Source organism: Lagenorhynchus albirostris, chromosome 6 (genome assembly GCF_949774975.1).
Source record: "Lagenorhynchus albirostris chromosome 6, mLagAlb1.1, whole genome shotgun sequence".
In the NCBI taxonomy this organism is placed as follows: Eukaryota; Metazoa; Chordata; class Mammalia; order Artiodactyla; family Delphinidae; genus Lagenorhynchus; species Lagenorhynchus albirostris.
The window spans coordinates 92,109,530-92,125,749 of NC_083100.1; the positions used below are offsets into that span (position 1 = coordinate 92,109,530).

At 35.9% G+C, this 16,220-nt stretch overlaps 1 protein-coding gene across 1 annotated transcript in view; it reads right to left on the reverse strand.

The window, feature by feature from the left end:
- THSD7B (thrombospondin type 1 domain containing 7B) overlaps window positions 1-16,220 on the reverse strand; it is a 778,062-nt gene that overhangs the window by 580,702 nt on the left and 181,140 nt on the right. The window contains exon 2 of the mRNA XM_060152966.1: window positions 12,597-13,407. Within this exon, the coding sequence (XP_060008949.1) occupies window positions 12,597-13,407 (811 nt within the window). The remainder of the gene's footprint in view (window positions 1-12,596; window positions 13,408-16,220) is intronic.

Here is a 16,220-nt window from a genome sequence, read left to right on the forward strand (position 1 = left end):
ACCACAATGCTATGACTCTAGATATCAATTACAGGAAAAGATCTGTAAAAAATACAAACACATGGAGGCTAAACAATACACAACTTAATAATGAAGAGATCACTGAAGAAATCAAAGAGGAAATTAAAAAATACCTAGAAACAAATGACAATGGAGACACGATGACCCAAAACCTATAGGATGCAGCAAAAGCAGTTCTAAGGGGGAAGTTTATAGCAATACAATCCTACCTTAAGAAACAGGAAACATCTCGAATAAACAACCTAAACTTGCACCTAAAGCAATTAGAGAAAGATGAACAAAAAACCCCCAAAGTTAGCAGAAGGAAAGAAATCATAAAAATCAGATCAGAAATAAATGAAAAAGAAATGGAGGAAACGATAGCAAAGATCAATAAAACTAAAAGCTGGTTCTTTGAGAAGGTAAACAAAATAGATAAACCATTAGCCAGACTCATCAAGAAAAAAAGGGAGAAGACTCAAATCAATAGAATTAGAAATGAAAAAGGAGAAGTAACAACTGACACTGCAGAAATACAAAGATCATGAGAGATTACTACAAGCAACTCTATGCCAATAAAACGGACAACCTGGAAGAAATGGAGAAATTCTTAGAAATGCACAACCTTCCAAGACTGAATCAGGAAGAAATAGAAAATATGAACAGACCAATCACAAGCACTGAAATTGAAACTGTGATTAAAAATCTTCCAACAAACAAAAGCCCAGGACCAGATGGCTTCACAGGCGAATTCTATCAAACATTTAGAGAAGAGCTAACACCTATCCTTCTCAAAACTCTTCCAAAATATAGCAGAGGGAGGAACACTCCCAAACTCATTCCACGAGGCCACCATCACCTTGATATCAAAACCAGACAAGGATGAAACAAAGAAAGAAAACCAAGGCCAATATCACTGATGAACATAGATGCAAAAATCCTCAACAATATACTAGCAAACCGAATCCAACAACACATTAAAAGGATCATACACCATGATCAAGTGGGGTTTATTCCAGGAATGCAAGGATTCTTTAATATAGGCAAATCAATCAATGTGATACACCATATTAACAAACTGAAGAAGAAAAACCATATGATCATCTCAAAAGATGCAGAGAAAGCTTTTGACAAAATTCAACACCCATTTATGATAAAAACCCTGAAGAAAGTAGGCGTAGAGGGAACTTTCCTCAACATAATAAAGGGCATATATGAGAAACCCACAGCCAACATCGTCCTCAATGGTGAAAAACTGAAAGCATTTCCACTAAGATCAGGAACAAGACAAGGTTGCCCACTCTCACCACTGTTATTCATCATAGTTTTGGAAGTTTTAGCCACAGAAATCAGAGAAGAAAAGGAAATAAAAGGAAGCCAAATCAGAAAAGAAGAAGTAAAGCTGTCACTGTTTGCAGATGACATGGTACTATACATAGAGAATCCTAAAGATGCTACCAGAAAACTACTAGAGCTAATCAATGAATTTGGTAAAGTAGCAGGATACAAAATTAATGCACAGAAATCTCTGGCATTCCCATACACTAATGATGAAAAATCTGAAAGTGAAATCAAGAAAACACTCCCATTTACCATTGCAACAAAAAGAATAAAATATCTAGGAATAAATCTACCAAAGGAGACAAAAGACCTATATGCAGAAAATTATAAGACACTGAAGAAAGAAATTAAAAATGATACAAATAGATGGAGAGATATACCATGTGCTTGGACTGGAAGAATCAACATTGTGAAAATGACTCTACTACCAAAGTAGTCTACAGATTCAGTGCAATCCCCATCAAACTACCACTGGTATTTTTCACAGAACTAGAACAAAAAATTTCACAATTTGTATGGAAACACAAAAGATCCTGAATATCCAAAGCAATCTTGAGAACGAAAAATGGAGCTGGAGGAATCAGGTTCCCTGACTTCAGACTATACTCAAAACTACAGTAATCAAGATAGTATGGTACTGGAACAAAAATAGAAAGATAGATCAATGGAACAGGATAGAAAGCCCAGAGATAAACCCACGCACATATGGTCACCTTATCTTTGATAAAGGAGGCAGGAATGTACAGTGGAGAAAGGACAGCCTCTTCAATAAGTGGTGCTGGGAAAACTGGACAGCTACATGTATGAGATTAGATCACTCCCTAACACCATACACAAAAATAAGCTCAAGATGGATTAAAGACCTAAATGTAAGGCCAGAAACAATCAGACTCTTAGAGGAAAACATAGGCAGAAAACTCTATGACATCAATCACAGCAAGATCCTTTTTGACCCACCTCCTAGAGAAATGGAAATAAAAACAAAAATAAACAAATGGGACCTAATGAAACTTAAAAGCATTTGCACAACAAAGGAAACCATAACAAGACCAAAAGACAACCATCAGAATGGGAAAAAATATTTGCAAATGAAACAACTGACAAAGGATTAATCTCCAATATTTATAAGCAGCTCATGCAGCTCAATAACAAAAAAACAAACAACCCAATCCAAAAAATGGGCAGAAGATCTATATAGACATTTCTCCGAAGAAGATATACAGACTGCCAACAAACACATGAAAGAATGCTCAACATCATTATTCATTAGAGAAATGCAAATCAAAACTACAATGAGATATCATCTCACACCAGTCAGAATGGCCATCATCAAAAAATCTACAAACAATAAATGCTGGAGAGGGTGTGGAGAAAAGGGAACACTCTTGCACTGCTGGTAGGAATGTGAATTTTTACAGCCACTATGGAGAACAGTATGGAAGTTCCTTCAAAAGCTACCAATAGAACTACCATACAACCCAGCAATCCCACTACTGGGCATATACCCTGAGAAAACCCATAATTCAAAAAGAGTCATGTACCAAAATGTTCACTTCAGCTCTATTTACAACAGTCCGGTGAAGGAAACAACCTAAGTGTCCATCATTGGATGAATGGATAAAGAAGATGTGGCACATATATACAATGGAGTATTACTCAGTCATAAAAAGAAAAGAAATTGAGCTATTTGTAATGAGGTGGATGGAGCTAGAGTCTGTCATACAGAGTGAAGGAAGTCAGAAAGAGAAAGACAAATACCGTATGCTAACACATATATATGGAATTTAAGAAAAAAATGTCATGAAGAACCTAGGGGTAAGACAGGAATAAAGACACAGACCTACTACAGAATGGACTTGAGGATGTGGGGAGGGGGAAGGGTAAGCTGGGACAAAGCGAGAGAGTGGCATGGACAAACGTAAGGTAGATAGCTAGTGGGAAGCAGCCGCATAGCACAGGGAGATCAGCTCGGTGGTTTGTGATCACCTAGAGCGGTGGGATAGGGAGGGTGGGAGGGAGGGAGACGCAAGAGAGAAGAGATATGGGAACATATGTATATGTATAACTGATTCACTTTGTTATAAAGCAGAAACTAACACACCATTGTAAAGCAATTATACTCCAATAAAATGTAAAAAAAAAAAAAAAAGACTTTCTGAAACAAAAACTGAGGGAATTTGTCACCAAGAGACCTGCCTTGCAAGAAATTTTAAAAGAAGTTCTTCAGAGAAAAGAAAATAATATAGCACATGATGACACATTTAAGATCATTTAAAAATAAAAATGGAGTAACTATTGTTCAGGCATCCAAAATGGATCCAGGTGGCTATTACGGATATGGTTTCAGACATGTTCCTGCATCACTGAGAACCTGAATTTTCTGAAGTGTATCAAACTCAGGGAGACCACCAACCATTTTCAAAACAACATCTGCTAGCAGCTGCCAGCTGCAACCTTATGGTCTCAAGGTCTCCCCCTGTAAAATATGCAACCATTTTTGGACCCCAAATAACCCTTGCTTATCAAGCACCCTTAGTTCTTGACAGCTCCCATCCTAATTCTTGACAAACAACTATGTAACTTTATGGTTTTACCTCCATTTTCCATTTACTCCATTCAAGTACTTTTGAATATGTGTCTCCCGGGCTATAGTCCTCAGCTTGGCTTGAATAAAACTCTCTTCTGTTCCTTATTATAGATTGTTTACTGATTATTTGTGTTGACACTTAGAAACTTGGATCTACATAAAGAAGGACTGTTTGAAAAGGAATACATGAAGGTAAAATAAAATATTTTATTTTTCTTATTCATAATTAATAGATAAGTTGTTCAAAATTATAATAACAATGTATTTGGTGGTTATAGGTTATGGGTAAGTGAAATTAATGACAACAGTGTCTTAAGGGATGGGAAAAAGGGATGGGGAATACTCTATTTATAAGGTACTTGCACTATGTGTGACAAGGTATAGTGTTATGTGAAAGTCACTTGGATTAGTTGTAAATTTACATTGCAGACTCTAGGGCAACCATTGAGAATGGTAAAAAAAAAAATAACTGTTATGCTAAAAGAGGAGATAAATGGCATAATATGAAATGATCAATTAAAATTAGAGAAATGGAAAAACAGAGGAAATAAAAAAGTGGAACAAAGAACAAGGGCAGTGAACAAAAAAATAATAAATATGATAGATATTAATCCAAATATAGCAATAATCATTTTAAATGTCAATGATATAAATATAGCAATTAAAGGACTGAGACTGTCAGACTGTCAGGGTGGATAAATAAACACAATCCAACTGTTATCTATAAGAAACTTACTTTAAGTATAAAGATGCAGACAGATTAAATGCAAAGGCATAGAGAAAAATACATCATATTATCAGTAATCAAAGGACCCTGTAATAGTTATATTAATTCCAAACAAAGCAGATGTAAGAGCAAGGAAAATTATCAGGAATAAAGACAGGCATTACATAACCATAAAGGGGTCAATTTTCCAGGAAGACATCGCAATCCTTGATATGCATGCACCTATCAATACAGCATCAAAATATGTGAGGCAAAAACTGATAGAACTGCAAAAAAAGAATAGATGAATCTGCTATTATAGTTGGAGACTTCAACACCCCTCTATCAGTAATGGACAGATACAGTGGCAGAAAGTCAGTAAGAACAGAGTTGAACTGAACAGAACCACCAATCAACTGAATTATCATTGACATTTATAGAATACTTCATCCAACAATAGCAGAATACACATTCTTCTCAAGATTATACAGAACATTCACCAAGACAGACCACATTTCTGGGCTGTAAAACACACCTTAACAAACCTAAAAGAATAGAAATTATACAAAATATGCTCTCAAGACACAATGGAATTAAACTACAAATCAAAAACAGAAAGATGGCTGGGGAACCCCCAAATACTAGAGGATTAAATAGAACATTTCTAAATAATACATAGGCAAAGAAGAAATCTCAAGAGAAATTAAACACTTTGAATTAAATCAGAATGAAAATGTAACTTATTAAAATTTGTGGGATTCAGTAAAAGCAGTGCTTAGAGGGAAGTTTATGGCACTGAATTCACATATTCGAAAAGAAGAATTATCTAAAATCAGTAACCTAAACTTCCACCATAGAATACTAGAAGAAGATCAAATTAAATCCAAAGTAAGCCCAATGAAAATAATGAAAATTAGACTTGAAAGCAATAAAATTAGAAACAGAAAATCAATAGAGAAAATAATTGAAACCAAAAGCTGGTTCTTCGAAAAGTTCAATAAAATCGATAAACCTTTAGACAGGTTACTAAGGAAAAGGAGGGATGGGGGAGAGGAAGGAGAGAGAGAGAGAGTGGGAGAGAGAAAAAGATATATATAGATATAGATATAGGTATAGATATAGATATAGATATAGATATACACATATATATATATAGAGAGAGAGAGAGGGAGAGAGGGAAAAAACACAAAGCACTAATACCAGTAATGAAAGAGAAGTCATCACTACCACTAATGATCCCCATGGACCCCAAGGATAATAAAATAATATTATAAACAAGCCTATACCCACAAATTTGTTAACTTAGATGAATGGACCAAGTCCTTAAAAGACACAATCTCCTAAAACTCACCCAAGAAGAAATCTATAATCTGAATAGATCTATTATCTATTAAAGAAATTTAATTAATAAGTAATAAGCTACCAAAGCAGAAAACATCAGGCCCAGATGGGTTTCATTCTACCAAAAATTCAAGGAAAAAATAATATCAATTCTTGACAATCCATTTCTAAAAATCAAAGCAGAGGACAAATTTCCCAACTCATTATATGAGACCAGCATTATCCTAACACTAAACCTAGACAAAAACTTAGTCTTTATGAAAAAAGACTAAGTCTAATATCTCTCATGAACACGTATGCAAAAATTCTCAAGAAACTATTAGCAAATAATATCCAACAATGTATAAAAAATATTAGCAAATAATATCCAACAGTATACTTGGCTATACATATCATATAGCCAAGTATAATTTATTCCAGGTATGCAAAGAGGGTTCAACATTTGACAATCAATTAATGTAATCTATCCTATTAACAGACTAAGTAAAAAAAATAATATAATCATACCTATATATGCAGAAAAAGCACTTGACAAAAACCAACACCTATGATGATAAAAATTCTCAGCAAACTGGGAATAGAGGAGGATTTCTTCAACTTGATAAAGAATATCTACAAAAACCTACAGTTAGCATCATACTTAATGGTGAGAAACCAGATGCTGTCCTGCTAAGATCAGGAGTAAGGCAAGAATGTTCCTTCTCACTACTCCTACTGGACAGCATACTGGAAGTCCTAGATAATGCAATAAGGCAAGAAAAGGAAATAAAAGGTGTACTTACTGGAAAGGAAGATATAAAACTGCCTGTTTTGCAAATATACGCTTGTCAACACAGATAATTCCAAAGGATCAACAAGAGCAATAATAACCAAAAAGAAAAAAAAAACCTCCTGGAACAAATAAGAAATTATAACAAGGTTATAGGATACAAGGTTAATATACAAAACTCAACTGCTTTCTTGTATAACAATAATGAATAATTTAATTTGAAAATAAAAACACAATACATTTACATTAGCACCAATAATATTTAAAATCCTTAACTGTCAGTCTAACAAAATATATACAAGACCAATATGAGAAAAAGTACAAAACTCTGATGAAAGAAATCAAAGAAGTTTTAAATATATGGAGAAATATTCCATGTACCTGAATAGAAAGACTCAATATCATCGAGATGTTAGTTCTTCCCAAATTGTTTATACATTATAAGCATTTCCAGTCAAAATCCTGGCAAATTATTCTGTAAATATCCACAAACTGATTCTAAAGTTTATATAGAAAGGCAAAAGCTCCAGAAGACTCAAGACAATATTAAATACAAAGAAATTCAGAGGACTGACACTACTCAACTTCAAGACTTACTATAAAGCCTCAGTATTTAAGACAGTGTGTTATTGGCAAAGAATAGATAAATAGAAGAATGGAATAAAGATACAGGGCCCAGAAGTAGATCCACACAAATACAGTCAATTGATGTTCAACAAAGAAGCAAAGGCGATTCGATATAGAAAAGATAGTCTTTTTAACAAATGGTGCTAGAACAAATGGACATTCACATGTAGAAAAATGAATCCAGACACAGACCACAAGATTTTCAAAAAAATTAACTCAAAATGGATCACAGACCTAAATGTAAAATGCAAAACTAAAACTTCTGGAAGATAACATAGGAGAAAATCTGCTTGACCTTGGGTTTGGTAATGTTTTTTCCAATGTAACACCAAAGAATGATCCATGGAAGAAATATTGACAAATTGGAATTCATTAAGATAAAAAACTACTTCTTTCTTTTTAACATCTATATTAGAGTATAATTGCTTTACAATGGTGTGTTAGTTTCTGCTTTATAACAAAGTAAATCAGGTATACATATACATATGATCCCATATCTCTTTCCTCCTGCATCTCCCTCCCTCCCACCCGCCCTATCCCACCCCTGTAGGTGGTCACAAAGCACCGAGCTGAACTCCCTGTGCTATGCGGCTGCTTCCCACTAGCTATCTATTTTACATTTGGTAGTGTATATATGTCCATGACACTCTCTCACTTTGTCCCAGCTTACCCTTCCCCCTCCCCGTATCCTCAAGTCCATTCTCCAGTAGGACTGCATCTTTATTCCTGTCTTGCCCCTAGGTTCTTCTGACCATTTTTTTTCTTTTTTTAGATTCCATATATATGTGTTAGCACACAGTATTTGTTTATCTCTTTCTGACTTACTTGACTCTGCATGACAGTCTCTCGGTCCATCCACCTCACTACAAATAACTCAGTTTCGTTTCTTTTTCTGGCTGAGTAATATTCCATTGTATATATGTGCCACATCTTCTTCATCCATTCATCTGTTGATGTACACTTAGGTTGCTTCCATGTCCTGGCTATTGTAAATAGTGCTGCAATGAACATTGTGGTAAATGACTCTTTTTGAATTATGGTTTTCTCAGGGTATATGCCCAGTAGTGGGCTTGCTGGGTCGTATAGTAGTTCTATTTTTAGTTTTTAAGGAACCTCCATACTGTTCTCCATAGTAGCTGTACCAATTCACATTCCCACCAACAGTGCAGGAGGGTTCACTTTTCTCCACACCCTCTCCAGCATTTATTGTTTGTAGATTTTTTTGATGATGGCCATTCTGACTGGTGTGAGATGATATCTCATTGTAGTTTTGATTTGCATTTCTCTAATGATTAATGATGTTGAGCATTCTTTCATGTGTTTGTTGGCAAACTGTATATCTTCTTTGGAGAAATGTCTATTTAGGTCTTCTGCCCATTTCTGGATTGGGTTGTTTGTTTTTTTGATAGTGGGCTGCATGAGTTGCCTGTATGTTTTGGAGATTAATCCTTTGCCAGTTGCTTCATTTGAAAATATTTTCTCCCATTCTAAGGGTTGTCTTTTTGTCTTGTTTATGGTTTCCTTTGCTGTGCAAAAGCTTTTAAGTTTCATTAGGTCCCATTTGTTTACTTTTGTTTTTATTTCCATTTCTCTAGGAGGTGGGTCAAAAAGGATCTTGTTGTGATTGATGTCATAGAGTTTTCTGCCTATGTTTTCCCCTAAGACTTTTATAGTGTCTGGCCTTATATTTAGGTGTTTAATCCATTTTGAGTTTATTTTTGTGTATGGTGTTAGGGAGTGTTCTAATTTCATTCTTTTACATGTAGCTGTCCAGTTTTCCCAGCACCACTTATTGAAAAGGCTGTCTTTTCCCCACTGTATATTGTCGTCTCCTTTATCAAAGATAAGGTGACCACAGGTGCGTGGGTTTATCTGTGGGCTTTCTATCCTGTTCCATTGATCTATATTTCTGTTTTTGTGCCAGTACCATACTGTCTTGATTACTGTAGCTTTGTAGTATAGTCTGAAGTCAGGGAGCCTGATTCCTCCAGCTCCGTTTTTCGTTCTCAAGATTGCTTTGGCTATTCGGGGTCTTTTGTGTTTCCATACAAATTGTGAAATTTTTTGTTCTAGTTCTGTGAAAAATACCAGTGGTAGTTTGATAGGGATTGCATTGAATCTGTAGATTGCTTTGGGTAGTAGAGTCATTTTCACAACGTTGATTCTTCCAGTCCAAGCACATGGTATATCTCTCCATCTATTTGTATCATCTTTAATTTCTTTCATCAGTGTCTTATAATTTTCTGCATATAGGTCTTTTGTCTCCTTCGGTAGGTTTATTCCTAGATATTTTATTCTTTTTGTTGCTATGGTAAATGGGAGTGTTTTCTTAATTTCACTTTCAGATTTTTCATCATTAGTGTATGGGAATGCAAGAGATTTCTGTGCATTAATTTTGTATCCTGCTACCTTACCAAATTCATTGATTAGCTCTAGTAGTTAAAAAACTACTTCTCTGTGAAAGACACTGTTAAGAGAATGAAAAGACAGGTTAAAGACTAGAAGAAAATATTTTTGAAATACATATCTGATTAAGGACTGGTATCCAAAATATATAAAGAACTCTAAATTCAATAATAAAAAAAATTTTTTTTAAATAGACAAAAGATCTGAACAGACACCCCACCAAGGAAGAGAAAGATGGAAAATAAGCATATGAAAAGATGCTAAACAACATATGTTATTAAGGAACTGCAAATTAAAACAAGGTACTACTACACACCTATTAAAATAGCTAAAATCCAAAACATTGATAACACCAAATGTTGGCCAGGGGGTGAAGCAAAAGGAATTCCCATGATAAAGCCACTTTGAAGAGACTTTGGAATTTCTTACAAAACTGAACACAAATTTATCATAATATCCAGGAACAGTGCCCACTGGTATTTAGGCAAATCAGTTGAAAATTACATTCACATAAAATCTGCACCTGAATGTTTACAGCATCTTTATTTATAACTGCTGAAACTTGGAAGTGACAGTAAAATGATCATTGGTTTCCAGGGGTCTGGGGAGAGGAAAGTTGGGATCAGTAGAGGCAGTACAAGAGATTCTTAGGGCAGTGAAACTATTGTGTATGATATAGTACAGGTGGATACATGCCATTATACATTTGTCCAAACCCACTGAAGGTACAACACAAAACCTGAACTCTAATGTAAACTATGGGCTACAGTAATGTATCAGTATTGGCTCATCCATTGTATCAAATGTATTACACAACTTGTACTAATGCAAGATATGTGCATGAAACTGTGTACGTGTGGAGAGGGAGTGATGAGGAGATACATGGGAGCTCTAGATCTGCTGTTCAATTTTTCTGTAAACCTAAAATCACTCTAAAAAGTAAAGTCTATTAATTTGTTGATAAAAAATAGAACATGGTAAAAAAAAAACAAGTAAACTATAGACTGAAAACATTCTGTGTAATATCCAATATAGGATATTAAGAAACAATGTTTGTACAGAATCACACATATGTATTCAAACAATAATCACCCAACCAAATCATCTGCTTAATCTTTTTGGCTTCACAGAGGCAGTCAATGAAAGGCAGAAAATCACTCTTCAATGGACTTGCCAAGTTACATCACATAAATCAGAAAGAAGCATCAAAGATAAAATATGCTCATTTGTGAGTCGAATGGGAAAAAGAAAAAAAAACAATCATCACATTACTTTGCTCTGAAATAGCAGAGGTAGTCTTTGAGCCAGCTGTGGATCCTAAGAAAACAGTAACTGATGCTAATGATCAATTCTAGCAATGAGTATTTCATTGTTTGGTAATTCCAGTACTACTGAAAGGCATCTTAATTTGGAAGAAATTTGGTAATATATCAGTGATTTCATTTAAGACCTTTCAGGAGAAAAGTAAACAGATACTACTTTTAACATATTTCTATGATTTACATCAAGATAAGACCATGTAAAGTAAAACAATTACAAATAATTTTGAAGCCTAAACGATTGTTTTTTGGGGGTATTTTTTTGCGGTACATGGGCCTCTCACTGTTGTGGCCTCTCCTGCTGCGGCGCACAGGCTCCGGACGCGCAGGCTCAGCGGCCATGGCTCATGGGCCCAGCCGCTCCGCGGCATGTGGGATCCTCCCGGACCGGGGCACGAACCCGTGTCCCCTGCATCGGCAGGCAGACTCTCAACCAGTGCGCCACCAGAGAAGCCCTAAACTATTGTTTTTAAAAGTTTTAGTCCATTCCCTCTATAGGTTTATAATTCTAATTATTGCTGTGCAAGTTAATATTTTTAATTAAATCAATGCCAAAGAAAACATTCTTGGATTAACTTATTGGTATTATCACTACTATAAAATATCTACAATTCAGATGTAAAAGAAACTGCTTAATCATCAAAACAAACCAAAAACAATTTTAAAAAACATAAACATGAAGAACAATAAATATTTACATAATTTATATCCCAAATTTGAGAGTGAACTTGAATTTTTATCATTATAATAAATGGTTTAGTCTTTTATTACTGTAGTAACAAAAGACCAATTTTTTTATGGAAGGAAAGATTCTTTAAATTCTATAGTGCTTTACAATTTTCAAAAATTTTACACATATAGTTTCATATAATCCCATAATAACCCCGTTTTTCCCCTACCCCTATATTGCCCCTACCCCTTCCTTCTCCCCCACTGGTAACCACTAGTTTGCCTTCCATATGTAGGTGTCTGCTTCTTTTTTGTTTTATTCACTAGTTTGTTGTATTTTTTACATTCCACATATAAGTGATACCATATGGCATTTATTTTTGTCTGACTTATCTCATTTAGCATAATGCCCTCTGAATCCATCCACGTTGCTACAAATGGCAGAATTTCATTCTTTTTTATGGCTGAGCTATATTCCATTATATATATGCATACCACACCTTCTTTATCTATTCATTTGTTGATGGATAGTTATGGCACAAGGTCTATTTTTTTAAGTGACATATTGATAGAATAGATATGTGAAAATAGATGACTTATCCTATATGGTTGCACTACTACACTAATTACACCAGAGTTCAGAGCACTGCTGGCCTAGACTCTAAAATACTTATACTTGAAATTGAAAACTTCTCAAATGAAACTTTTAAAAACTCAAATCGCAAACCTGATTACAATTTTCCTGTTGTAGAAAATCATAAAGAAATCTTACAAAATTACACTGTAAAATATTTAAGTGAATCAAAGATATAAACACTGAAAGCCTCCTACCTTAATGTAGCATTTTTTCCGTCACTTCTTGTACACCAAACCTGGCGGGTTTGGTAACCTATCTCTATGTCGCAGGACTTGGAATGGTGATGTGCCTTGTAACTTTGATGTCTAAAGGTGACCAGCTCCTTCGAATCAGAGCTAAAATCCAGAACGGTTCTTCCACTTAGGTTAAGTTCTTTGAGAAGAGGCAGTCGACATTTACTCCACGGTCCAACTTTAAGGCTAAACATATATTCCTCTGCCCCAAGAGGACAGGAAATGGGAGCATCACAGGCTCTTGACTCAGTCAGGTTGGGACACTGCAACCCTCCATAGAGAGGGGGGGCAATGGCTGAGCGAGTTCTATGCTGTAACTGCTTCCCACATCCCTTGCTACACCTGGACCACTGTGAGAACTCAGAGACCACACAATCCCGCGGGCAAGGGATGAGACAAGCTTGTTCCGTGGGGGGCTGAGGGGCAAAGTGTTCACATATCTCATTCACAGCCACGGTTCTGTTCAGCTTCTGAACACAACGCACCGTCCGGTGCTGCAGCCCATGCTGGGCTGTCACGCACTCTGTAGCCCGAGGTCTGGCTTGCCCCAGGGCGGGAGGAACAAGCACACAGTGGTGCCAATCAGAAACCTCCCACTGGAAGAGGTTTCTGTGCCAGTCACAGACTCGGAAGCAGCTTCTTTCCTTCGGAGGCCTATTGTTCTCATCACAGTTAGACAGGTGACTCGTCCACCCTTCAAAATGGAAACACCAAAGAGCACGACTCTGGAATCCTCCTGGCCCACAGTCTCCTGTACACCTTCCCCAGGGGCCTGTGGGCAGAAAGACAAGGGTGTCAGTTACTCCAAGATTCCACACCACCATCCACACAAAAACGGGTCAATCTGCACACCTCCTGACACAACCAGTGTGAAATTATGAATTATGATGAAAATATAATTGAGTGGCTAAAAATGTGGATTCTACATCAGTTGGCCCTTCTTGAAATCCCCAATCCGTCTCTTACAGCAGTATCAACTTGGATGAATTACTTCAACTTTCTAAGCCTTAGTTTCCTACATAAGGGAGAAGAAAATAAAAGCACTGACTTATAAAGATGTTCTGAGGATCAGTGACATAATGTGATGGGAAGTAGACAATACACATTTAACAAATGATTGGTCTCATTATAATTATTATGTTCCAAAGCCTATATACCTAACTCAATATTAATACTTTCTCGTTAGGCAGAGTTTCATCTAAAAGAAAAGCCCTAAATCCAGGATTTTAATCAACTAGGATTTTTCATGTTTCCAATCCTTCAGCTCACACCTTAAGTAGCTCAGAAGAGAAACACATTTTTAAAAATAGCTTGCAAAGCTATTTTTGGTCATGTAACATGACCAAACATGTAAAATTTGGAAAATTTTCATTTTCCAAATAGCTCTCCTCAGCTCTGGTTTTTGCTTGCAGAGTGAATTGCGTGAAAAAGAAAAATCTGATACAGAGGGGCGGGGTGTGGGGAGAAGGTAAGTTAATAAAAGAAGCAGCAGTACTGAATTGTCTCTGGAAATTCTGCTCCGACAATCCTTGAAATATACTTGTTGGGTAAAGCTTCCAATGTTAGCATGTAATATGCCAAATCTTTTCATTAATGAATTAGTTTTGTGAGAGAGGGTTCAAAAGATGGACAGATGAAAGAGCTACCCACTGATTTTTTTTTTTTTGTATCTAATCTATAGACATACCAGCTGGCCTCATCCAGGAGGCTGATCATCTATCTTTCCAGGAGGACAGCAAGTAATCACATTTTGTGTCAATGGAAAAAAAAAAGTTTCCTCCCTTTTGCTTTACTTAAAAATGTAATATGAGCCTGAAAAAAGTGTATCAGCTTAACCATGTTACGTTTAACCCTTTACTAGGTTTGTGGTCATCATAAAGGCATTTCACACCCCGAGAAACATTTTAATTTACACAGGGCGAGAGAAAGAAGGTGCAGTCTTTCTTTCCTTCCCCAAATCTGATCAAACCCCAAATGCCACTTAATTACTTCCTGGACTGTATTTTCATGCACATCCAGTACATTTCTAGGCGCAATAAATGTGTTCAAAGGCACGTGCATTTAGGAAGAGACGTGCCTCCCCAGAGAAGCAGGTATTTGCACCTGGGGCCACATGCTGCAATGAGGATCTCTCACTTTAGCAGGACAACAGTTTTGGGGTTCTAATGTACACAGTCCTCCTGGTTTTTCCTCCCAGCCCTGTTCTGGGTGTGCAGATCTGCTGTTCTAGGCAATACCATGTTAGGTACAGTGCCGATGATTTCTGTCTCCTTTCAGTGACCCCACGCTAGAGTCTCCTCTTGATGAAATGGACAGAGGAGTTTTACTGGATTAAGTCAGCCTATAGTCACCAAAATGCCTTTGAGTTTGCCCACACTCTTCCCTAGGTGAGTTATCCCAGCACTGCCTGCTCAGGGTACACTAAGTGCACATGGAAAGTGCAGCTTTCAGCACAGGATGATTCAATCAACCATCCTTAATTCTGATGATTTCCTCTTCAATCACCCACAGTTTAGTACTCTGCAAAATGAGAAGTTCATTGTTACATGACAGCTATTTGCAGGCTCCACATGTCTAGATGTTCTGGAGCAGTTTCAGGTCCAGTATGCCATTCCTTATCCGAATCTCAGACCACGCATGAAAATGTTCATTATTACCAAAAACAAAACCAGGTTACTCAGTAAAGGACTATTTCAAAAAATACATGGTTGCAGCAAACTTTAAAAATCTAAAATCAGTCTTGACTTATCTAGGAATTTGGGAATAATATATACACACTACTATATATAAAATAGATAACCAATAAGGGCCAATAAGGACTGACTGTACAGCACGGGGCACTGTGGTCAATATTTTATAATACTCTATAAGGGAAAAGAATCTGAAAAAGAATATGTATATAAAGAATATATATTCAGCTTATATATATATTTTATATATATATATATAATATATATATAACTGAACCACTTTGCTGTATACCTGAAACTAACACACTGTAAATCAACTATACTTCAATTAAAAAAATAAAATAAAATCAGTCTTGAATGATATAAAACAGTTATTGGTTAAAATGAAAACAAAGTTTTTTTGTAAAGCACTGGGTTTTAAAATATAGGCTGTCAGTTTCTCTCTGTTTAGGTACCAAATACATGCAACTCTCTACTTAGGATTTGTTCACGTAAATTAAAGAATATAAGACCAAGAACATGGAGCCCCTTCTAACCAATCTTGAAAAGCTAACATTAATCAATCTAGAATATCTTACAAAGTGATCCTTATTCTTACTTTTAAAACATCTGATTAGCACATTTTCTTATTATTAATATTCTATTTTCTTCTTCTAAGTTTTTGCCTACTTCCAAAATTGTTAAGGTAGCTCTTTTTTATTTGAGATCATTAATATTTTAAACTGTATAAATTACTATTCTTCCCTCAGCTTTCATATCTCCATCTATACAGAATTTCACCAAACAGCCAAATTTTCTTCTAGATCAATGGAAGACAAAATATAACTATTAAGAAATAATTACTATCATTTGTTAAAGGCTAGCAGTGGTGTGCTGGGCTTGGCTGCTACCAGGG